This window comes from Pristiophorus japonicus, chromosome 8, assembly GCF_044704955.1.
Source record: "Pristiophorus japonicus isolate sPriJap1 chromosome 8, sPriJap1.hap1, whole genome shotgun sequence".
Taxonomy (NCBI): domain Eukaryota; kingdom Metazoa; phylum Chordata; class Chondrichthyes; family Pristiophoridae; genus Pristiophorus; species Pristiophorus japonicus.
The window spans coordinates 198337790-198363256 of NC_091984.1; the positions used below are offsets into that span (position 1 = coordinate 198337790).

The 25467-nt window shown below is 45.4% G+C and overlaps 1 protein-coding gene across 3 annotated transcripts in view; it reads left to right on the plus strand.

Moving 5' to 3' along the window:
* iqcd (IQ motif containing D) overlaps positions 1-20076 on the plus strand; it is a 46386-nt gene extending 26310 nt beyond the window's left edge. For all 3 annotated transcript variants that reach the window (XM_070887733.1, XM_070887736.1, XM_070887735.1), the window contains exons 3-5: positions 14311-14544; positions 16153-16224; positions 18874-20076. In XM_070887733.1, the coding sequence (XP_070743834.1) occupies positions 14311-14544; positions 16153-16224; positions 18874-19146 (579 nt within the window). In that variant the 3' untranslated portion in view covers positions 19147-20076. The remainder of the gene's footprint in view (positions 1-14310; positions 14545-16152; positions 16225-18873) is intronic.
* Positions 20077-25467: the final 5391 nt, after the last annotated feature.

Here is a 25467-nt window from a genome sequence, read left to right on the forward strand (position 1 = left end):
GAAAACAGAGTTGGGATAAATGGGTCATTTTCAGGTTGGCAAACTGTAACTAGTGGGGTGCCACAAGGATCAGTGCTGAGGCCTCAACTATTTACAATTTATATTAATGTCTTGGATGAGGGGACCGAGTGTAATGTAGCCAAATTTGTTGATGATACAAAGATAGGTGGGAAAACAAGTTGTGAGGATGACTCAAATAATCTGCAAAGGGATATAGATAGGCTCAGTGAGTGGGCAAAAATTTGGCCAATGGAGTATAATGTGGGAAAATGTGAGGTTATCCACTGTGATAAGAAAAATAAAAAAGCTAATTATTATTTAAATGGGGAGCGATTACAAAATACTGTAGTACAGAGGGATCTGGGGGTTCTTGTGCATGAAACGCAAAAAGTTAGCATTCAGGTAAAGCAAGTAATCAAGAAGGCAAATGGAATGCTGGCCTTTATTGCAAAGGGGATGGAGTATAAAAGTAGGGAAGTCCTGCTCCAACTATACAGGGCGTTGGTAAGACCACACCTGGAGTACTATGTACAGTTTTGGTCTCCTTATTTAAGGAAGAATATACTTGCATTGGAGGCAGTTCAGAGAAGGTTCACTAGGTTGATTTCTGAGATGAAGGGGTTGTCATATGAAGAAAGGTTGAGTAGGTTGGGACTATACTCATTGGAGTTTAGAAGAATGAGAATTGAAACACATAAGATTCTGAGGGGGCTTGACAAGGGTAGATGCATAGAGGATGTTTCCCCTCATGGGGGAATCTAGAATTAGGGGGCATAGTTTCAGAATAAGTGGTCGCCCATTTAAAACAGAAATGAGGAGGCATTTCTTCTCAGAGGGTCGTGAATATTTGGAATTCTCTACTCCAGAGAGCTGTGGAGGCTGGGTCTTTGAATACATTTAAGGTGGAGATAGAGAGATTTTTGAATGATAAGGGAATCAAGGGTCATGGGAAATGGGCGGGGAAGTGGAGTTGAGGCCAGTATCAGATCAGCCATGATCTTATTGAATGGCGGAGCAGGCTCGAGGGCCTACTCCTGCTCCTATTTCTTATGTTCTTAGTTAATTTTAATTTCATCCTCTTGGATCTAATTATTTGCTCTGATTTTTATATATTTACAGCTGTCCCTTGGTTTAAATTACTTAGCACCTCCTTCCCACTCTCTGCCAAATTCTCACTCTCTGCCAAATTCCCATTGTAACTCTGTTTAGCAAACCACTCCATTTAGCAGATTCACCCAGCTCTGTGCTTTAGCAGATATTCCTATAATATATTTTCTTCTTCTTAGGCAGTCCCTCGGAACCGAGGATCACTAGCTTCCACACTAAAAATGAGTTCTCAGGTTACTGATGAGTCCAGTGCGGGACCTACAATATCTGTCATAGGTGGGGCTGACGGTGGTTGGAGGGGCATGTGGCTGGGGTGTTTGGGTTGTTGTGCGCTCCTTCCGCTGTTTGCGCTTGGCTTCCGCTTGCTCCCAGCGAAGAGACTCGAGGTGTTCGGCGCCTTCCCGGATGCTTCTTATTCACTTTGAGCCGTCTTGGGACAGTGATTCCCAGGTGTCAGTGGAGATGTTGCACTTTTTCAAGGAGGCTTTGAGGGTGTCCTTGATCTTGAGGGTTTCTTCTACCCACCTTGGGCTCTCTTGCCGTGTCGAAGCTCCAAGTAGAGTGCTTGTTTTGGGAGTCTCGTATCAGGCATGCGGATAATGTGTCCCATCCATCGGAGCTGATCAAGCGTGGTTAGTGCTTCGATGCTAGGGATGTTGGCATGAGCGAGAACACTGACGTTGGTGCACCTATCCTGCTAATGGATTTGCAGGATTTTGCAGAGGCAGGGTTGGTAGTACTTCTCCAATGCTTTGATGTGCCTCCTGTACATTGGTCCATGTCTCTGAAGCATATAGGAGGGTGGGTATCACTACTGCTCTGTAATCCATGAGCTTGGTTCTGGGTTTGAGGTCCTGGTCTTCAAACACACTTTTCCTCAGGCGACCGAAGGCTGTACTGGCACACTGAAGGCGGTGTTGGACTTCGTCATCAACGTCTGCCTTGTTGACAGTGGGCACCGAGGTATGGAAAATGGTCCACATTGTCCAAGGCCTCGTCGTAGATTTTGATAATTGGGGGACAGTACTGTGTGACGGGGACAGGTTGGTGGAGGATCTTTGTCTTACAGATGTTTAGGATAAGGCCTATGCTCTTGTATGATTTGGTGAAGGTGTTTACGATGGTTTGGAGTTCGACCTCCAAGTGTGTGCAGACGCAAGCGTCGTCTGCATAGTGTAATTCAGTGACAGAGGATGGGACGACCTTGGATCTGGACTGGAGGCGACGGAGGTTGAATAGTTTCCCGTTTGTTCTGTAGATTAGTTCCATCCCAGCGGGGAGCTTACTGAGGATGAGATGGAGCATTGCGGCAAGGAAGATCAAGAAGAATATTGGTGCGATGACACAGCCTTGCTTGACCCAAGTCCGTATGTGAATTGGGTTGTGGTGGGTCCGTTGGTCAAGATCATAGCTTACATGTCATCATGCAGCAGGCGGAGGATGGTGACATATTTTTGAGGGCATCCGAATTTGAGGAGGGCACTCCATAATCCATCTCGGTTGACAGTGTCGAAAGCCTTTCTAAGGTTAAAGACTATGTACAGTGAATGGTGCTGTTCCCTGCATTTGTCTTGTATTTGACGGGCGCTGAAGATTATGACCATTGTGCACCTTAGTGGGTGGAACCCGCAGTGTGACTCTGGGAGGAGCTCTTCGGCCACTGGGCGAAGGCAATTGAAGAGGATTCTTGCGATCACTTTCCCTATGGCAGACAGTAGAGAAACTCCTCTGTAATTACTGCAATCAGACTTCTCACCTTTCTTGAAGATGGTCACGATTACGGCATCTCTGAGATCCCCTGGCATGCTCTCCTTCCAAATAATAGAAATGAATTCATGTATTAGCGCTAATAGTACTTCTCCGCTATGCTTTAGTGCCTCGGCGGGGATTCCATATGCTCCTGAGGCCTGTTGTTCTTCGGTTGTCTTTTCAATCTCATGCCAGGCTGGGGTTGTCCCGAGGTGCTGGCGGGTAGCATGCTGCGGGATGGAGTCAAGGACACTTGCGTCGAAGACAGAGTCTCGGTTAAGGAGATCTTCAAATTGCTCCTTCCAGTGGGCACTGACTGCCTCTCTGTCTTTGTTGAGTACTTCTCCGTTCTTGACACGCAGTGGGTAAGACCTTGGGTGCTTAGACTGTAGGTGTTCTTGACTGCGCTAAAGAATCCACGGACGTCATGGTTTTCGGCTAGCTACTGGATCTCCTACTCTTTCTCCACCCACCATCTGTTTTTAGATTGCGAGTTTTTTGTTGGACCTTGGCCTTCAGACGTCTGCAGAGCTGCTTTCTTGGTTTCGAGTTGTGTTGCTGTTTCCAGTTTAAGAATGCTTTGCACTTGCGGCTTATTAGTTCTTGGATCTCTTGATCGTTCTCGTCGATCCAGGCTTGGTGTTTCCTAGTCGAGTGACCGAGCGTCTCTTCACAGGTGCTAATTATGGAGGCCCTAGAAATAGTGGATGTATTGGTGGTCATTTTCCAACATTTATAGACTCTGGATCAGTTCCTATGGATTGGAGGGTAGCTAATGTAACCCCACTTTTTAAAAAAGGAGGAAGAGAGAAAACAGGGAATTATAGACCGGTTAGCCTGACATTGGTAGTGGGGAAAATGTTGGAATCAATTATTAAAGATGCAATAGTAGTGCATTCAGAAAGCAGTAATAGGATCGGTCCAAGTCAGCATGGATTTATAAAAGGGAAATCATGCTTGACAAATCTTCTAGAGTTTTTTGAGATGTAACTAGTAGAGTGGACAAGGGAGAACCCGTGGATGTGGTGTATTTGGATTTTCAAAAGGCTTTTGACAAGGTCCCACACAAGAGATTAGTGTGCTAAATTAAAGCACATGGTAGTGTGGGTAATGTATTGATGTGGATAGAGAATTGGTTGGCAGATAGGAAGCAAAGAGTGGGAATAAACGGGTCCTTTTCAGAATGGCAGGCAGTGACTAGTGGGGTACCGCAAGGTTCAGTGCTGGGACCCCAGCTATTTACAATATACATTAATGATTTAGACGAAGGAATTGAATGTACTATCTCCAAGTTTGCAGATGACACTAAGCTGGGTGGCAGTGTGAGCTGTGAGGAGGATGCCAAGAGGCTACAGGGTGACTTGGACAGGTTAGGTGAGTGGGCAAATGCATGGCAGATGCAGTATAATGTAGATAAATGTGAGGTTATCCACTTTGGTGGCAAAAACTGCATGACTTGCCCCGTAAAGTGGCTCCCTTGGTAGCAGAATATTATCTCAATGATGACAGATTAGGAAAAGGGGAGGTGCAACGAGACCTGGGTGTCATGGTACATCAGTCATTTAAAGTTGGCATGCAGGTAGTGAAGAAGGCAAATGGCATGTTGGCCTTCATAGCGAGAGGATTTGAGTATCGGAGCAGGGAGGTCTTACTGCAGTTGTACAGGGCCTTGGTGAGGCCACACCTTGAATATTGTGTACAGTTTTGGTCTCCTAATCTGAGGAAGGACATTCTTGCTATTGAGGGAATGCAGCGAAGGTTCACCAGACTGATTCCCGGGATGGCAGGACTGACATATGAAGAAAGACTGGATCGACTAGGCTTATATTCACTGGAATTTAGAAGAATGAGAGGGGATCTCATAGAAACATATAAAATTCTGACGGAATTGAACAGGTTAGATGCAGGAAGAATGTTCCCAATGTTGGGGAAGTCCAGAACCAGGGGTCACAGTCTAAGGATAAGGGGTAAGCCATTTAGGACCGAGATGAGGAGAAACTTCTTCACTCAGAATTTTGAACCTGTGGAATTCTCCACCACAGAAAGTTGTTGATGCCAGTTCGTTAGATGTATTCAAAAGGGAGTTAGATATGGCCCTTATGGCTAAAGAGATCAAGGGGTATGGAGAGAAAGCAGGAATGGGGTACTGAAGTTGCATGATCAGCCATGTTCATATTGAATGGTGGTGCAGGCTCAAAGGGCCGAATGGCCTACTCCTGTACCTATTTTCTATGTTTCTATTCCACTGTCTGGTTCCCTGTGTGCTGACTCAATTTCCTGAGCCACCACCACCTTCCCAGGGGAATATGTCCCTTGCACTTTAAGTATACGCGCTTGCCCTCAGTCACTCTAACCCGTGTAGCTGTGACCTTCAGTCTGGGACCCGGTATGGAAGCCTCCCCATATGTGAACCCGGCATGACTGGAGTATTGTCGAATTCGACCCCAGCCACCCTGGCCACCTTCCCTCGTGGAAGTAGGCTGCCATCCCATCCGTGTCCCCTGTCCTACCCCCGTGTCATGGTGGGTCCAGTACAGCCGTAGAGGAAGGACAATTTGGTGTCTCCTCTCCTGCTGTGCCCTGTTGCGTCCAACATCCAAATCAGGCTCAGTCTCAGGGCTGTCTCCATTCCGTTCTCGGCTTCCTGCAAAACAAAACTAACAAGCACCTTGCTGTGAGTGGGTTTCCCTCCACGGGTCTGGCTTCATTACAACTAACCAAAACAGTTTAAAAGAAAACTATGTACAATACCACTGGTGTTGCCGGGTGGCCCCGCTAGGACGCCTCTTGCCTGGGCCTTTTATGGCTCCTGGTCGGTGTGTAAGGAGACGTCCATGGCGCTGTTAGCCATGTGATCCTGCTGCTCCTTCTTACAGCCCCTACCACGGGATCCTTGCTGTCCCAAACTATGGGAGAAAGTTTGGGACCCCCCGGGTCCACCAGCGCTTTGGTGTTTCTTTCCTTTCCTTACCCTTTCCCTCGGGTTAACCAACTTACACTGGTTCACGTGGTACTACTTTGTGCGCCTTGGAAGTTTAACTGCGTAAACCATGGGGCTTGCCTTATCCACTATACTGTAAGGTCCCATATACAGTGGCTCAAACGTCCCTACACGAGCGTAGTTTCGGACCATCAGCTGGTCCCCTACCTTCCACTCGTGCATTCTCTGGGGTTCGAGCAGCAACCGATTACTCCGATGCTGCTTCCCCTTGTTACTGGCTGATGCCATTGAATCTGCTTCAACCTCTCGTACAGATTCTTGACAAACTTATCCCGGTTTACTTCTCTCACTTGACCTTCGTTGAGAACCGGTGCCAGAACATAGGTGGGCGTGCGTATGACCCTCCCAGTCATGAGCTCATGCAGGGAGTACCCAGTGCTCTTGGAGAGGCTGGCTCAGACCTCCATCAAAACTAACGGCAGGACCTCATCCCATCTTTTCGGGGATGGCCGTGTTTCCTTCCGCAGACTTTCTTTGATGGTCCGATTAAGTCGCTCCACAACCCCCGACAACTGTGGGTTGTGACCCACATGCCATTTACCCTCTATCCCCAGAACCTTCAAGGTGGCCTGCATGACTTGCCCCGTAAAGTGACTCCCTTGTTCGGACTCCATGATCTGTGGCAGTCCCCACCTGGAGAATACTTCCCTTACCAAAATCCTTGCCGTCGCCGATGCCGTGGCTGATCGGCACGGGAAGGCTTCCACCCACTTGGAGAACACGTCTACTAGGACCAAACAGTACTTGTAACCCCCTTTGTGGTGGGCAGTGGCCCGATGTAATCGACCTGTACCGACTACCATGGTCCCTCTACCCTTTTTGTGTGCTCCATGGGAACCTTCCTACGTTGCGGATCGGGATTGTTCGCCGCACACACCAAATAGTCTGCGCAAAAATCGCAGTCATCCTCCCTCAGTGCGGCACCACCCTGCCTGTTCTACCCTTTGCCAGGTAGTCTCTGGCCACGGGTGATCCGCTCCTGGGCGTCCCGCTTCTGGGCCGCCGTGGACCAACTCGAGGAATTCCCTTTGGTGCGTCTCCACCGATCTCCCTCCTTTACGGTGATGTCCGCTACCCCGAACGGACCTTCGACCTTCTCGCCCAGGATGACCTTGAGGACGGGGTCCTGTGTCTAGACTTGCCTCAAGTCCTGGGCCAATGCTACCCCTTAACTCCCTGATGTCCCCACTTTGTCCCGGATCACTGCTACTGGGCTGGATCCATATGGATCCTAAAAAACTCATTCCCTGGCTCCCTCCTTTGTTAATATGTCTGCCCTTTGGTTGCCTTCCCCTCTGGGCTCTGTCTTAGAGTGAGCCTTTACTTTGTGGATGTAATGACATCCCGGGTCCCTGTGGCCTCCAAGACCTTTCACAGCAACGGTGCTGTTGCTAAGGGCTTTCCCGTCTGCGGATGTGAAACCGCGACGAGCCCAGATTGCACGTAAACATGGAATCCGAGCAGATGGTGTATGGGGAGCTCGTCGGTGTGGGTAATGACATACACCACTGCCGACAGTTCAGCGTGCTGGACGCTCAGGGTGCTAGAGAGTTTAATGGCCCTTGCTATCCCAGCCGTAGGGTCATAAATGCCGCACCCGGTGAAACGCTCCCTGTTCACTACCGAACTAGACCCGTCGATGTAGATCTCGCAGCCCGTTGGGTGTAACCTGGCCCGGAATCCTACGTCCACATCCTATACCCCTTCCACCATACACTTGTGGGCCGTCCCTGGGTAGGGGAATCAAGGGGTATGGTGAGAAAGCAGGAATGGGGTACTGAAGTTGCATGTTCAGCCATGAACTCATTGAATGGCGGTGCAGGCTAGAAGGGCCGAATGGCCTACTCCTGCACCTATTTTCTATGTTTCTATGTTTCTAGATCATGTTGCCGGCCAACTCACTCAGGCCTTGCACTCTCAGATGCATTTGAGAGAGCAATAAAGTCCAGCGGGCAATGGGAGCACTGCTATCCGTGTCGTCCTTTATCCTCCCATCTAATATCATCTGAGTGGGGGTATGGTGGGTTAGTAGAACAATCAGGGATGATCCCGTAAAGAGCTGAGAGTGCTTTACAGCCCAATGCGTGGCTAGGAAATGCCTCTCGCAATTGAAATATCCCGTTCTACATCCTTCAGGACTCTTGACGAGTACACCACGGGCCTCAGTTTGCCGTGCCGCTCCTGGATCAGCACTGCGCTCAAACTGTCCCCGCTTGCTGCTACTTCCAAAAAGAAGTCCACCCCACCATTAATCGCCCCTAATGCGGGTGCCGTCTGCAGGTCTGCCTTGAGGCGATTAAACGCTGCCGTGCAGTCCCCATCTCACTCCCATGCAGAGGAGCTGAAGCAGAGGGGCTGCCATGGCGGCGTAATCCTCAATGAAATCACTGCAGTACTCCGTGAGCCCCAGGAAAGATCTCACCCCGGTCACAATCGTAGGGATGGTAACTCCTGTACCGCCTTCGGTTTGGCCTCGTCTATAGCCCTTTCCCGAGCCCTCACGGTCAGTCTGAGGAATTTTACTTCCCTCTGACCGATCTGAGCTTTCTTAGGATTGACCTTGAACCCTGTCTCTCTCAGCAGCTCCAGCAGCGGACCATGCTCCTCCTCCTCTTCGGAGAACAAAAGCAAATCGTCCACATACTGCACCAACTGCTGGGGTCTGCTGAAACCCTTTAAGGCGTCTGCCATTCATTGGTGGAATATGGAGGGGCTGTTATGAAATCTCTGGGGAAGGCATGTCCATGTATACTGCTGCCCCTTAAAAGTGAAGGCAAACTTGTACTAGTCTTCCCATTTCAGGGGAATCGACCAAAACCCGTTTGAAATGTCCAGCACCGTAAATGTGGTTGCAGTTACTGGAATACTCCCTATCAGATCAGCTACGGCCACAACTGTGGGCGCGCAGGCTGGGATGTATTTGTTGAGCACCCGATAGTCCACGGTGGCTCTCCATGACTGGTCCAGTTTCCTAACCGGCCAAAGTGGCAAGTTCACGTGTGTGGCTATAGGCCTCAACACTTCCTGTGCCACCAGGGATCCCGTGCCGTCTCCAAGTCGTCCTCTGCTTCTCTGGGGAAACTGTACTGCTTCTGTGGCCGTGACATGGGGTCCCCTTGTACTCTAACTTCCACCCCCATCACCCTACCACAGCCATGCTTGTGTGTAGCGAACGATGCGAGGTTGTCCCGCACGTACGCCTGGTACTTGGCCGGGTAGTATTGACCAATTGCTCTCGGTCGTAACTCCCCTTCGGCTTCATGGTACACATGTTGCCTTTTCCTTCCCCTTTCCTTGGGATCACTACAACTTCTTTCTCCTTATCGGATCCCAAAGGCAGTGATTCCTCAAATCCACTATAATCCATGGGCTAACATAAACTCAGCCCATAGGACTCCTGACCCTGACTGTTCCCACTTTATGAGGACGCATTCCCACCTGGTGTGGAGGGATCCTAAATCTATGGCTAACGGCCTGGACATCGCTCCCGCCTGCTCGTTCCTGGTGAACCCCACGAGATTGAATGGAACCTTGCTGGACCAGAGTGAATTTGTCGGGTTACTCGTATGGATCACCATGCTCGAAGCTCCGGTGTCCACCAAGTACTTCCCCTCTACCTTCTCCACCCCCATCCTCACGCATGGTCTACTCCATTCATCGTACGTGAGCGAACACAAGTACTCAGGCTAGGTGCGTGCGAGTCAGGGTGGTGGTATTACCGGAGCAGTCGGGATTTCCCTGCTCACGGCAGTGTCTACACTTCCCTGCTCTGGCACAAAAACTGAGCAAAGGGCAGCCACCAGAACATCAAATTGTTCCACGGTCGGTCCCTTCACTTCGACAGGTTTCGTCTTAGGCACTGGAGGATCCCTTTTGCCTTGCCTCCTTCTCGGGGCTGGGCAGTCTCTCCTCCAGTGCCCCGTCTTCCCACACCTGAAACAACGTCCTAGCCTTCCCTGCGCTAACCCCTTCCTGACGCCATTCCTTTTTACTCGCCTCACTGGCCTTCACTTCGTATACCTTGCCCTTACTTGGTTTGACTTCCTCCTCTGAGCCGGTTTTAAAAGTCAGGCTCATGTGACGCAGCACTCCGGCCTCTGTATTTCGCGAGGTCCTCGGAGTCAAACTAGGCCTCCGCTTTCATCCTTATTCGTGGCAAACTGAGTCAACGGTTTCTCGGCCCCCCCCGCAACCGTGCTCTGTCGAGCACCCCACCCGTGGCCATTTCGTAGACAGGCCAGAGCTGTCCGCGAATGCTTGAGGTGCTTCCGCCGCCAGTTGCAATGTCCTCTCTACCCTAGAGAATGGATTACCCTGGGTGTGACCCATGGCTCTCAGGATTTCCTCCTTTAAGCTGGCCATTGTCCCCTGTCCCCATTTGGTCTCGGCGGACAATTTCCCATCCAAGGAAAACAGCAACAGATTGTGAGTCTCGGCCTCACTACACGTTAATCTCTCCAACCTGGTCCACCTCGGTGAAGTGAACTGAGGGGTCCCCTTCTTTCTTTAACTTGGGCACCCCGACATCATATTCTGCAGCTGCGGGATGGTGAACGGAACCACAAAATTGCTTTGCAGCGCGCCCTGACCCGCGCCGTCTATGGGCGGGCCGAACTTCTGCTGCCGTATGGGCCATATCGGTCGCTTTGGCGCTTCAAGCAGTGGTCGGACGACCCTACCTGCCTCAATCCTTGCTATCTTTTCCCTCCTCTTCCCAGTCCACCCGAACTTCTCCCGGGGCCATCAAGCAAACCATGGCTTTGGATAGAGCTCGAGTCAAGCATTGGATTTTTTCTTGGCAAGGCCCGCGATTCCCACTCTCAAACCCCCAACTGCTAGTTACCCTGTAAACTGTCTTAATATTTCTCAATTGCCCCCCAACCCATCAACTTTACCCGTTAAGCGGGCGTTCTCCTCCCGTACAGCCGGCTCATTGAGCTTGGCCTTGGTGACTTGGCATTGCAGGTACTCTCCTGTGTTACGGGAGGTTTCCTCCTGAGTACACCTTTCCTGCCTTTCCTCGCGTAATTCATCCACTAATCTGTTCTTCACTGTGACCCTTGTGGCTGACTGCTCCTCGGACTCCTGGAGCTCTGCCTTAAGCTTACCAACCTGCTCCCTGAGCAGCTGGACTTGCTTCTGCAAACACAGGAGCCAAATGGCCTTTTCTTTTGCCTTTTTGTGCTCCTTACTCCCTGTCCACTCAGCGGCTTTGTCCTCAGGACTCTCAACCCGCAACAGGTCTAACATCCACTGCTGTGTTACATTAACTTTAACGAATACCCATACGAGGAAATCCTCTCCCCTATTGCCAATCTCTTGACCTTGAGATCTTCCATAACTGTTCACTCAAATACCGATGTCCTGCCGTGGTCACCAGGTCCTGTAAGTGGTTTTGCCCTTGGTGGTTTTGAATCACCTCCCCTTACTACAGTTCTAGACACTGGAATTATATAGTGCTGAACAGAAATACAGTTATAGCCAGATCTTTCGGTCTCAACCATCACAATGCTTTTATTTACGTCAAAGCACACACTTGCACCCAGTAAAACACACCCACGCAGTGTAAAACAAACAAACACAGTACAACACACAACCCTGGCTCGTCTGAACAGGCCCCTAACACAAAGTACCCACGTCTAAAACACCCCTGCTCGGATTCAAAAGTGCACCATCGAATCTTTCCAACAGAATTGTGCGTACGCTTATGATCCTTGCAAAAACCTCCCCACTAAAACCCCCAAGGCTTGGTTGGGACACACGACACCCTTTCACACTATGTGGTGGTCTTAAAGATGTGTGGGCTGGGATAAATGCTCATCAGTTACCCCTCTGGCTTACTCGCTGCTTCTTCCGATGAGGCGTATCTTCTGGTTCTGTACCAATCTGTGATATTCAAGTCCAGTCTTAAGGTCAGTTTCCCAGTCGAAATAGCGAGGCTCTCTTTGCTCGTAGATGGTGTTTCTTCTCTCCGTCCCAGACAGAGTGCTCAGTCCTTGTGCGTTGAACGAAGCGATAAGCGTCAAAGAGGTGAGAGAGTAGGCAGCCGAAACCTGCCACTCTTATACCTCCAAAAATGCTGCTTCTCGTGCCGAAAGTTCAACTGTCCTTTGCCTGAGGCAGTACAACTGAGACAGCAAAAATCATGTCTTCGGCCTGTTCCTTTGTGACTGGCCTGTTTCCTCGATAAGGCTCCAGCAAGTCTGGCTGGTCGAAGAGCTTCCTTTGTGTCTTGAGTACTGATCAATCTTGTTGGTCTCTCACTGATTACATGACAAAGGGTCCCGTCCATCAACCATCTTCCTGCCATTTCAGCCATTGATTCATGTCCACCTGATGTGTATTTCTGTGGGACATGTTTGGACCTGTCCCACTTTAGGCTGCCTGTCCTTGTGCAGTAACAGATACGATCAAGCAATGTCCAAAACTTTAAGTTCCAAAAATATATGCTTTTGCTGTCGATGTTTTCGCAGAATTCTTACACGACCTCCCTGCTCCTGGGCCCCGACCTCGCTTTGAGAAATGCAGCCAATCAGCTACCAGAGTTCCAGTGACGTCACACTTCGATTTCGTCGCCCTCTCAGGACGTCTCGTGCTGTTCCCTGCGGTGGCTGGCTCCTCTTCTTAACACACTAGTTACAGTCAATTGCCAGCCACAATAAGTAATACCCAGTCAGGGATCCACTTGCATTGATTAAAAGTCAGTAGCAGCTAACAGTCAAAGTAAGAAAATTAGGTTAAATTTCAGTTTGATAACATACTATCTTGTGCTACTCACCCACACTCACCAAATTTCTATCACCACTGTTTAGCAAGAATGAATCTCTGCTATGAACAATTTAAGCAAAAACTAATTTCAATTACAATTATATTTTGTTGGTAGATCGTGCTCAACGAGTTATCGAATTGAACATTTTTACTTTTTGCACTAATCTCAGGCTTGACAAGGTGGATGCAGAGACGATGTTTCCACTGATGGGGGAGACTAGAACTAGGGGGCATGTTCTTAGAATAAGGGGCCGCCCATTTAGAACTGAGATGAGGAGAAATTTCTTCTCCGGGTTGTGAATCTGTGGAATTCGCTGCCTCAGAGAGCTGTGGAAGCTGGGACATTAAATAAATTTAAGACTGAAATAGAGAGTTTCTTGAGCGATGGGAGGGATGAGGGGTTATGAGGAGCGGGCGGAGAAGTGGAGCTGAGTCCATGATCAGATCAGCCATGATCTTATTGAATGGAGAGCAGGCTCGAGAGGCCTTATGGCCTACTTCTATTTCTTATCTTCTTATAAAGCATGCGTTATGTGCACAATAAAGCACACTCTACAAATTGTACCAACCGTGCACTTTAACTTCAACTCGCCTCCTCCTGTACTAGTGTCACATGAGTCATCTTTATGGCCGAAGTAAGGATGTCAGTTCATGATCAATTTCAGACAGTTTTTTGGAAAGGTTGCACATTGACTGGGAGATGGGTTAATTTCATCGAGTTTAAATCTCCAATACCACGCCACTCGCCATTTCTAATCTTCTCCAGCACTACATCTCTCCGACCCCAACTCTCATTCCTCAGACAACCTCTCATGCATCTCCCCTCTTCTTGCACATCATTGGTGGCTGTGCCTTTATATGTCTAGGCCCTATGCTCTTGCATTCACACTCCTCCTTTAAACCTACTTCTGTGACTAAGTTTTCGGTTACTCCTTCTGATATCGCCTTTGGCTCGGACTTTCCATTATGCTTCCGAAGCATTTTGGGAAATTTTTCTACATAAAAGGAGCTATATATGTGCAAGTTACCATTAGCAACTTAAATTTGAATTCTTATAGTTCAATAGTTATATAACCCCATTGTGTAGCACTGAACCATAGAAAACAGGAATGTTCTGGACTTGATCCCTGAGCTGCAGTGTGTTAGCCAATGTCAGCCAAAGAGACTGTTTGCTAAAACCAACTTTACCAGGGAGTGGAGACTGTTGGAAATACATGGATATGGGTGTGGGGTGAAGATAACATGATTATACTTGATCAAGGTACCATCTGTGAAATATAAGTAACCACCTTCAGGAAAGAAATAATGGGAGAAAATTGAGAAAGAACAAAACTTTCTAAATCCATTTCATGTAACAGCTTTCCGGGCGAATACCTTAACTTCAGCAGTCTGAGCAACATTCAAAATGGAAATTAGAATGTATCTTGCAGTCTTCCAGCTGCAATTAAATTTAAATTCGCAAGCCCTGTAGCTATATATGCAAACAGGTTACTGTAAATCAGTGTGTGAGAGAAATTGGAACACTAAGTCTGTGTGGTTACCATACAGAGGTAACCAAAGTATAGGATATTACGTTCAGTGGTATATTTAATCAGCTGTGTTTAAAAAAATATTTTAGTACAATAAAAAAATATTTTCAATATAACTATCTTTAACCTCGTGAATACTTTAAATTGCATGACCAGATGTTGAAGAAGAATGAGATCATTCGGAAGCTGAAAAACAACCTGGTTCAGCTTGACTTTTTCTCAGAAGATTACATTCGTCAGATTAAACAAGATGCAGAAAAACAACAGCTAGCCGACCAGAAAGATTCAGAAGGGAGAGTTGCCAAATTCCATGAAGAAATATCTCAGCTTCGCATTCAGTTGAACAACACGATAACAGAACACAGAACGCAAGAGCTAGCTTTAAGAAAGGTACAGTTTTACACTGCAATAGTCAAATACTCCAGTTTTCATTATCAAATAAGTAACACAGCCAGAGTTTAATTTTTGTGGAAATACATAATTATTTCTGATGGGCAGATGTAGAATTCAAGCTTAAAAAAAATACAAGCTCTCCCATGGTAGCTTGGATTGAGCCAGTGAGCACTGAGCCCATACAAACTGGGAAGGTTTAAACTCCAAATGTGTTGAGTTAGCTGATTTCAGCTGAACTGAAGGGAGTGGAAAATAGGCCAGGATCCTTACTCCTAATTACTATTTTGTGACCCCTGCTGGAAGTGCATGTCTGAGGTTGTGATGCTCTCTGCAGTTGAATAGCTCCCAACACCAACCGTCAATGCTCATATAACTCGTCGCTTGCTTGAGGTGTCGGAGGGCAACTGGCGCCTATGAAACTCCAACAAAGAGTTAACATCCTCAAGGGATGGAACAACATTAGAGTATATAAAAAAATATGCAAATTAGTACAGAATAACATGAATTCTTAAAGTATTTAAAAGTGGCACGAGCACTCATAGGAGAGAAACTAGTCAGCAAATTGTTGGAACTATAACTTACCAGCTTGGAAAATTCTAGGTGTATTTCTAGCTTATACATCAACACCAAATATCTTATCAATATTTACAAAGCCTGAATAAAAAAAAACTTCAAAAGCCAGAAATTTGAAATTTAAAAAATACAACAACCAGAAATATAGACAAAAATAATTTCTGGTTAGGAGGTTTAGAATAAAACAAGAGAAAAAGTAATTGAATCCTTTGTATCTGCAAGGATTCAGTACTAAACCAGTTATCAAATGATATTTAACGCTCTTGCATTATCAAAAAAAAATCAACCAAACCAGCAAAAACCCAACAACTCGAGATCACCAGCTGTGAAAGAGTTCAGGACCCACACTATCCTGCTCAACTCCCAGCTGAAGTAGGTGGCAAAGCAAACTTGACTGCCATCCATTGTATATCTGCATGTCCTTTTTAAATATTCCAACACTTACGTTCTTACAATAAATTTATGCAATTTAATTTCTTCCTTTCTGTAATTCTTCACTGTTGCAGTTGCCATGCATTCAATTTCTTGTCCATGCAAATTCCAAAAATCAGTGGTCACAATAAACTCAAGAAAATAGATGCCTATTCTATCACTGCCACCATGACCTCAAATAAAGAACTTCTGTGACTGCCACTACTGTTATAACTTTATTTACGAGAATCAAAACTAGTTATAATATATTAAAGATAAACCAATCAGTAAAATACCACTTTTTATTTTGCATTACCAATACTGTAGGGCATTTTCCAGTTAATTCAGAAAACTATTATGTTACTTAATATTATTGATTGCTGTTAGCAGCTTAGCAATAATTCATACAGGACTCAATATAGCTCTTTCTAATATAATAAAAAATAGAAAATGTTGGGAATACTCAGCAGGTCAGGCAGCATCTGTGGAGAGAAAAACAGAGTTAACGTTTCAGGTCGATGACCCTTCGTCAGACCATTTTGCTTTTGTAACTTATTTTCTAGTTATCTGGACTTTTTTTGGTGCCTGAATTTGACATCCCATATTTATGGCTTATTTTAGCGAAAGTTCAAAATTGAAACAGAGATTGAAAACTGGATCCAGAAGTATGATGCTGACCTACAAGAAAAGCAGGTATATATTATTGCAAAGGATCAGCAGAGCTCCCCAAGAAATGGTCTCTTTTCTCTTTGTACAGTAACTATGAAGTTAGTGTTCTTCAATATCTTGTAGGAAGGATGCAACTTTTGAAAGAAGAAATGGGCAGCAGAGGTTAAAGTAGAAATCTAATTAATAGTTTGACAATTCTTTCACTATAATTAATACTGGCACCAAAGCAGATAACTGACTGGCATGGCAGAGTAAAAATTTTCTCTGAATTGCTTGTATGAATTTTCACAACTAAACATTTGATCTTGCAATAATCTGTGCCATAATAGGAAAAGAAATTACTACAACATGCATCTTTTTCCTGCAAAAACACCAACATACTCAGCAAATACAAAGTTAACCACAGAAACAAAGTAAAAAGATGTTGCTGCTGGTAAAGCTCTTCATCAGCAGGAGACCAGGGTGCTCTTATGCACCTCTGAGCACCCTGCAATACAGAGGGATTGGCAGAACAATGTCCAATCTCTTAATCAGGAATGGTGAGAGAAATTTGTAATGGAAGATTAAATACAAAATCATCCGATCAGGTTTTAAAGTATGGAACTATAGTCACTCATGGGAGATGTTACACAAGAACATAAGAATTAGGAGCAGGAGGCGGCCATTCGGCCCCTTGAGCCTGCTCTGCCATTCAAAATGATTATGGCTGATCTACCTCAACTCCACTTTCCTGCATTATCCCCATATCCCTAGATTCTCTTAATATCCAAAAATCTACCGATCTCTGTCTTGAATATACTCAAGGACTGAGCCTCCACAGCCCTCTGGGTTAGAGAATTCCAAAGATTCACAACCCTGAGTGAAGAAGTCTCTCCTAATCTCAGTCCTAAATGGCCAACCCCTTATTCTGAGACTGTGACCCCTGGTTCTAGAGTCCCCAGCAGAGGAAACATTCTCCCTGCATCTACCTTTCAAGCCCTGTTTCAATGAGATTACCTCTCATTCTTCTAAACTCTAGAGAATATAGGCCTAGTCCACTCAATCTCTCCTCTTAGGACAATCCCCCAATCTTAGGAATCTGTCTGGTGAACCGTCGTTGCACTCCCCCTATGGCAAGTATATTCTTCCTTAAATAAGGACACCAAAACTGTACACAATACTCCAGGTGTGGTCTCACCAAGGCTCTATATAATTGCAGTAAGATGTCTTTACTCTTATATTCTTGTAATAAAGGCCAACATACCATTTGCTTTCTTAATTGTTTGCTGTACCTGCATATTAACTTTGTGATTCATGCACAAGGACACCCAGGTCCCTCGAAACACCAACATTTCCCAACCTATCACCATTTAAAAAATACTCTGCTTTTCTATTTTTCCTACCAAAGTGGATAACCTCATATTATATTCCATTTGCCATGTTCTTACCCACTCACTTAGCCTGTCTATATCCCCTTGAAGCATCTTTGCATCCTCCTCACAACTTACATTCCCATCTAGCTTTGTATCATCAGCAAACTTGGATATATTACATTTGGTCCCCTCATCCAACTCATTGATATAGATTGTGAATAGCTGGGGCTCAAACACCAATCCTTCCGGCATCCCACTAGTTACAGACTGCCAACCCTAAAATGACCTGTTTGTTCCTACTCTGTTTTCTGTCCATTAATCAATCTTCAATCCATGCTAGTATATTGCCTCCAATCCCATGAGCCCTAATTTTGTTTGATAACCTCTTGTGTGGCACCTTAGTGAATACCTTCTGAAAATCCAAATACCCTGTACACCACATCCACTGGTTCCCCCAGATCTATTCTACTAGTTACAAATTCAAACAGCAGATTTGTCAAACATGATTTCCCTTTCATAAACCCACGTTGACTCTGCCCAATCTATTATTTTCTAAGTGCCCTGTTACCACGTCCTTAGTTATAGACTGTAGCATTTTCCCTACTGCCGTCAGGCTAACTGGTCTGTTTTCCCTTTCCCTTCTTTCTTAAATATCAGGGTTACATTAGCTACCTTCCAATCAGTGGGAACTGTTCTAGAATCTATGGAGTTTTGGAAGATGACAACCAATGCATGCACTATCTCTATAGCCATTTCTTTCAAAACCCTAGGATGTAGCCCATCAGATCCAGGGGATTTATCGGCTTTCAGTCCCATTAATTTCTCCAGTACTATTTTTTTTATTTACGAATACTTATTTCTTTCAGTTCCTCATTCTCGTTAGACCCTTGGTTCGCCACTATTTCTGAGAGGTTTTTTGTGGTCTTCTGTAAAGACAGACACAAAGTATTTGTTTAATTTCTCTGCCATTTCCTCATTCCCTGTTATAATTTCTCCTGTTTCAGTCTGTAAGGGATCCACATTTACTTCCGCTAATCTTTTCCTTTTTACATACCTATAGAAGCTTTAACAATCTGTTTTTATGTCTCTCGCTAGCTTATTTTGTCCTTTGATGTTGGTTGAGAAAGGTAGCGATGGGGTGGGGGTGCAGAAATCAACAAACGTCAATTTAACATAGACTTTGAATCAAATACCCATTTGCCACTGGGATTACATTTCTATACAGTAAAAATATTTGTTAGTTTCCATAATCCCTAAGTACTCCATGCAGTGTTAATATCAATGGATTACTAAAATGTATTAAAAATGTGTGTTCTACCAGGAGGAATATGAACACCTCGTTACAAAACACAACAATGAAATGGTTTTGCTCTTTGAGCTCGAACAAAAGATCAACATACTTGAATCAGAATATATTCAGATTGTGGAAGACAGAAAGAAAAAGGCAGAGGAAAAAGCGGCCAAGGAGCATCAAATCTACCTCATGGCACGAGCAGCTGTTACCATCCAGGCTTTCTGGAAAGGTTATAAAGTGCGGCAATTGATGAAATCATTGAAGAAAAAGAAAAAGGGGAGAGGCAGAAGGAGAAAATGAAGGCAAGGAGATCATCCAAGGGCAGGGTGAAAGAAAGGGGTGAGAAAAAACAAAATAAAAGTAGCATGCATCCTCCCAAATTTTTTTTGTAAATCATGGAAATGTTTCCCTCATTATTACTACTGTATCCATTTAAACATGTCTTGTAGCCTCAAAATTAAACTAAATCTTTAACTTTTTGTGTGTGTGTGTATGTGTCTGTGTGTGTATATATATACATACACACACACACACACACACACACTCGCACATCATGACCAGCAAGTCTAACACTTAACCTCAGTCATTGGTCAAATGGTGTATTTTTCTCCCAAATGATTGTTCTCTACTTTTCATTATTTACCACTATATTGGAGAAAAGCATTCTTCCCAATCACATTCTACCAAGAAGAATTCTACCGAATAACATTGTGGCAAAAAATATTTTCTAAGATTCAACCACCACAACATAAATGTTTTTAATAATTTAGTGTTACTTTAAATGTTGTGAATTCTTAAGGGAATGGATTAACATATGCTCCGAGAAATAAAATGGAGAAATTACCTGCAACTCTATTCATAGCATGCTCACGAAGAAGAGCAGGGCCTCCGCAAGTCTTGAGCTTGATTTAAGAAACAAGTGCTCCAATCTGCACCCAGCTGTGCTTTACACCCCAATCTCAATTAGGTGCTCACCCTCATACCAAGCCTTGGCGTGGCATTCACACCTAGCCATTCTGCATAGCCTAACTTCTTCAACCTGCAAATAATGCTGCAGGAGATCTGCTAAATATTTGAAGATCTAATAAAATGTACTACTCTTCAAATGCACCCAATCTTTGGTCTGTAAACATGTGACAATTGACTTACAAATATAATGATGCAGACAAGAGAAAAAGATTCATCCACAAAGTGACTCAATTTATTTGGTTTAATAAAAAATTGCTCGAATATACTTTTCTGCTCAATCATTTACACTGTATAATTTTTAAATGATGACAATTACTGGTCATAAGTGCATTAGCATAATTGTATTCATTAAAAAGGTAAATAGCAAAAAAAAAATTATACAATATTTTAATAAATGATTTATTGATTTCAATGTAGGTTCCATTCTAAAATGTCTAAGTAGGCTTCAAACTACTAGATATGTTTTTTTTTAAAAAGTCAGCTTTTTTCTGGCAACTTGCAAAGTTATAAAGTTACAATTTACAATGAAAGAAAGAAAAAGGTAGAATTTGCATTTAAGTGGCATCTTTCACATTGTCAGGACATCCCAAAGTGTTGTATAGCCAATGAACTGTAAGCAAACATGGCAGGCAATATACACATAACAAGGGCCCACAAACAGCAATGAGCTAAAAGCCTCGACAACAGAAGAACTCCCCAGTGTCGTGGGATCTTTCATATCCACCTGAGCAGGCAGAAAGGGTCTTGGTTTAAAGTATTTTCCAAAAGATAACACAGCTGACAATGCAACACTCCTTCAGTACTGCACTGAAGTGTCAGTCTCAGTTATGTGCTCAATCCTGCAGTAGGGCTTGAACCCATGACCTTCTGACTCACAAGGCAGGAACACCACTGAGCCAAGCTGAACCACAATATTCACTTCATACTACAGTAAATCATGTATAAAATTTAGAAAACATCTCTGAATTGTTCAAAGGGATGATAGATGTTAAACAAAAGCTACTGCTTACCCCAGGGTGGGGAGAAAATACTTCAATTTAAAGAAAGTTAAATTGTGGCTTATGATTCTGAGGAAACCTCTAGAGACTGCATAGTACTGGTATAGGTAGATAAAAATCTAATCCTTGCTAACTTGGCAAAAGGCATTTTGTACAAGTATTTGCCCTGCAGCGTCATGAAGCTCTGCTCCAATGACATCAAGATTGGCCAGCATTGATCACAGCCCATCATCGTCCGAGTAAATGTCAGAGGGAAAGAACGATATTTTCTGCTCTTTAAGACAATGCCACTTGTACATATCCTTTTAGATGGCATGCTCCGATATTATTACTTTGCACATTCTGCTTTTTGGGTACTCCATGTTTTGTTTAATGTGGACAGACACTGTTACAATGACTCGGGGACCAAGAGCTAATTAAAGCACAAGCCTTGAACGTGCTACTCAAGCTTTCCCATTCTATCATAGGCTTGCTGCAACTTTCATCATGACCATCACTAGATTGGGAACCTTACTGTGCCAACAGATTATTAAATCCTGGTGATCTGGAAGGGGAAAGAACAAGAGTGGAGTTTTATTATGGCAACACTGTAGCTATGTTTTACATTTTCCCCCAACTAGAGTCTGTGAATCCTGCACTTCCATTTGCAGTGAAACAACAATCAAATCATTTTCATTATGAAATATTCTGCTATAAACTAACATAGGAACAGGAATAGGCCACTCGGCTCTTTGAGCATGTTCCGCCATTCAATCAAATCATGGCTGATCTGCACCTGAACTCCATTTACCCACCTTTGTTGCATAGCTGTTGACACCCTTCCCCAACAAAAATCTATCAGTCTGTCTTGATAATTTAAATTGACCGAGCAGCCACTGCCTTTTGGGGAAGAGTTCCAGATTTCCACTTCATTTTGTGTCATGTATCTTACATTATTATATATAAATGTATCCTAACATGCTATACATGAATGTAATAAGATATGACCTGTAACCACCAGCATACCTTACCACAGGGGTGCACTTGCAAGAGACAGGTATATAAGAGCAGGTCTCAGGCAAGTGCAGCATTCCAGAGCTGTGAAATAAAGGTGCAGGTCCAGAGTGACCTTGACTTCACTACATGCCTCATGTGAATCTGTACTGAGGGGACAGGACTTTACAGTGGCGACGGGTTACGGGATTACAGAATCCACAGAATGGCGAACAACGGATCAGATGAAAAGTACAATGCGGGAGACAATTGGGAGGACTTTATAGAAAGGCTCCAGCAAAGCTTTGTAACCAAAGACTGGTTAGGCGACGATAAGGCAGACAAGAGAAGAGCCCATCTCTTGACCAGCTGTGGCTCGAAAACATCCGCTTTAATGAAGGACCTGTCGGCACCCGAGAAACCAGCAAGCAAGTCGTTTGAAGAATTGAGCACACTGGTAAGAGACCACCTGAAGCCAGCGAGCAGCCGACACATGGCCAGACACACGTTCTACAACTACAGACGCTGTGTGGGCCAGAGCATACCCGACTTCGTGGCAGAACTTCGGAGGTTGGCTAGTTTATGTGAGTTCTCCGATGAACTGAGGAGAGAAATGCTGAGACACTTTTTCATTGAAGGAATAGACCACGCAGGCATATTCCGAAAGCTCAGAGACCTTAGAGGCAGCAGCACTGGTTGCACAGACATTCTTGGTAGGGGAAGAAGAAACGAGGTTGATTTACAATGCAGGTACGACAACTAACAAAATATTGGAACAAGAAGTTCACAGCACTAAACAAGCAGCTACCCCCACACACAGACAAAACCGGGAGAAGAGGTTCTCGACAGCAGGCAGAAGCCATCAAGGGCCACAGGAGCGGCTGTTCACACCTCATCAACCCACAATGCGAGCAATCAACTACAAACTGAGAGAAGCTCAAGAGAGATCAGCCAGACGCAGCTCATTCTTTGGAAACTCTTTGAACAATGGAACATGTCTTTGCTGGAGGTGTGGGGGTGGTCACTCGGCAAGGGGATGTCGATTTCAGCAGGCGGTTGGCAGAAATTGTGATTATACAGGGCATTTGGCCCGCATGTGCAAAAAAACGGCAGCTCGGCTGGTATACGAATCGGATAGGTCGGAAAGCGGACCAGAAGATGGTGGGTACAGTACCCGGGACACCAGTGTACAGCGGGTCAACACGATCAATGGCCGCTGCTCCTACAACAGGACGCCTCCTATAATGATGAGGGTCTTACTCAACGGGATACCTGTCAACATGGAGCTGGATACGGGAGCGAGTCAATCTCTCATGGGCGCTCAACAATTTGAACAACTGTGGCCGCATAAAAGAGACAGACCAAAACTCACAAGGGTCGACACCACACTAAGGATCCATACCAAAGAAATCGTATCAGTCCTCGGCAGCGCCATGCTCTCTGTCACACACAAAGGGACAGTGAACCGACTTCCCCTGTGAATTGTCCCCGGAGACCCCCCAGCACTGCTGGGGAGAAGCTGGCTGGCAAAACTAAACTGGAAATGGGATGATGTCCATGCCATGTCATTAGAGGAACGGACCTCCTCCTCAACAGTTATAAAGCGATTTGAACATCTCTTTCAGATTGGTGTGGGCACTTTCAAAAAGTGGGCACTTGACAGAGACAGTAATTCCCGTAATGGACTGTTCTGTCACCTAAGAACTCACTTTTACAGTGGAAGCAAGTCTTCCTCGATTTTGAGGGACTGCCTATGATGATGACAGAGAGTCCAGCAGGATATTAAGTGGGTGGCCAGCCACCAGAGTAGGAAGAGGCAGGCAGTGCAGGAATCCTGCGGGAGTGTGCCACTCTCAAAACCGACTTTCTATGCTGAACACCAGTGAGGGTGACAATACATCGGGGAGTACAGTATAGATGTGGTGTATTTGGACTTCCAGAAGGCATTTGACACGGTGCCACATAAAAGGTTACTGCACAAGATAAAAGTTCACGGGGTTGGGAGTAATATATTAGCATGGATAGAGGATTGGCTAACTAACAGAAAACAGAGTCGGGATAAATGGTTCATTCTCGGGTTGGCAATCAGTAACTAGTGGGGTGCCGCAGGGGTCAGTGCTGGGAACCCAACTATTTACAATCTATATTAACGACTTGGGTGAAGGGACCAAGTATAACGTAGCTAAGTTTGCTGACAATACAAAGATGGGAGGAAAAGCAATGCGTGAGGAGAACACAAAAAACCTGCAAAAGGACATAGACAAACTGAGTGAGTGGGCAAAAATTTGACAGATGGAGTATAATGTTAGAGACCGTGAGGCTATGCACTTTGGCAGAAAAAAAAAAATCGAACAGCAAGTTATTATTTAAATGGAGAAAAATTGCGAAGTGCTGCAGTACAGTGGGACCTGGGGGTTCTGGTGCATGAACCACAAAAGGTTAATATGCAGGTACAGCAAGTGATCAGGAAGGCCAATGGAATCTTGGCCTATATTTCAAAGGAAATGGAGTATAAAAGCAGGGAAGTCTTGCTACAGTTATTCAGAGTATTGGTGAGGTCACACCTGGAATACTATGTACAGTTTTGGTTTCTATATTTAAGAAAGGATATACTTGCTTTGGAGGCAGTTCAGAGGTTCACTAGGTTGATTCCAGAGATGAGGAGGTTGACTAATGAGGCTGCTGCGGGAAGGCATTATATCACCTGTGGAATTTAGCGACTGGGCAAGTCCCATCGTCCCAGTCATGAAGCCTGATGGATTCGTACGAATCTGTGGGGACTACAAATCTACCATAACAGAGTCTCCCTACAGGACCAGTACCCGCTGCCCAGAGCGGAGGACTTATTTGCAACATTGGCTGGAGGTAAACTTTTCTCAAAATTAGACTTCACATCTGCGTATATGACGCAAGAATTGACCGAGGAATCCAAGCTACTCACCACCATCAACACACATCGAGGCCTTTTCATGTACAATCGATGCCCATTCGGCATCAGGTCGGCAGCTGCCATATTCCAGCGCAACATGGAGAGTCTGCTCAAGTCCATCCCGGGGACGGTTGTATTTCAAGACAACATACTTATCACGGGCAGGGACACAGACTCCCATCTCCATAATTTGGAGGAAGTACTAAAGCGGTTGGATCGGGTAGGCCTACGAGTCAAGAAATCCAAGTGCCTGTTTCTCGCACCCGAGGTTGAATTTTTGGGCAGAAGGATTGCCGCTGATGGAATCCGCCCAACAGAGTCCAAAACAGAAGCAATTCGCCTGGCACCCAGGCCCCGGAATGTCTCAGAACTGCGCGCCTTTCTCGGGCTACTCAATTACTTTGGGAACTTTATGCAGAACTTAAGCACGCTGCTGGAGCCTCGCCACATGCTACTCAGAAAGGGGTGCGATTGGTTTTGGGGGACGCCCAGGAACGCGCCGTCAATAAGGCACGCAACCTGCTGTGTTCCAACAGTGTTTTGACTTTCTTTGACCCAGGTAAAAAGCTAGTTCTCACATGCGATGCGTCAGTGTATAGGGTTGGGTGCGTTTTGCAACATGTCAATAGTGCGGGCAAATTACAACCCATAGTTTATGCCTCCAGGTCACTTTCGCGGGCAGAGCGCAGGTACGGAATGGTCGAGAAGGAGGCGCTCGCGTGCGTGTACGGTGTCAAAAAGATGCACCAATAC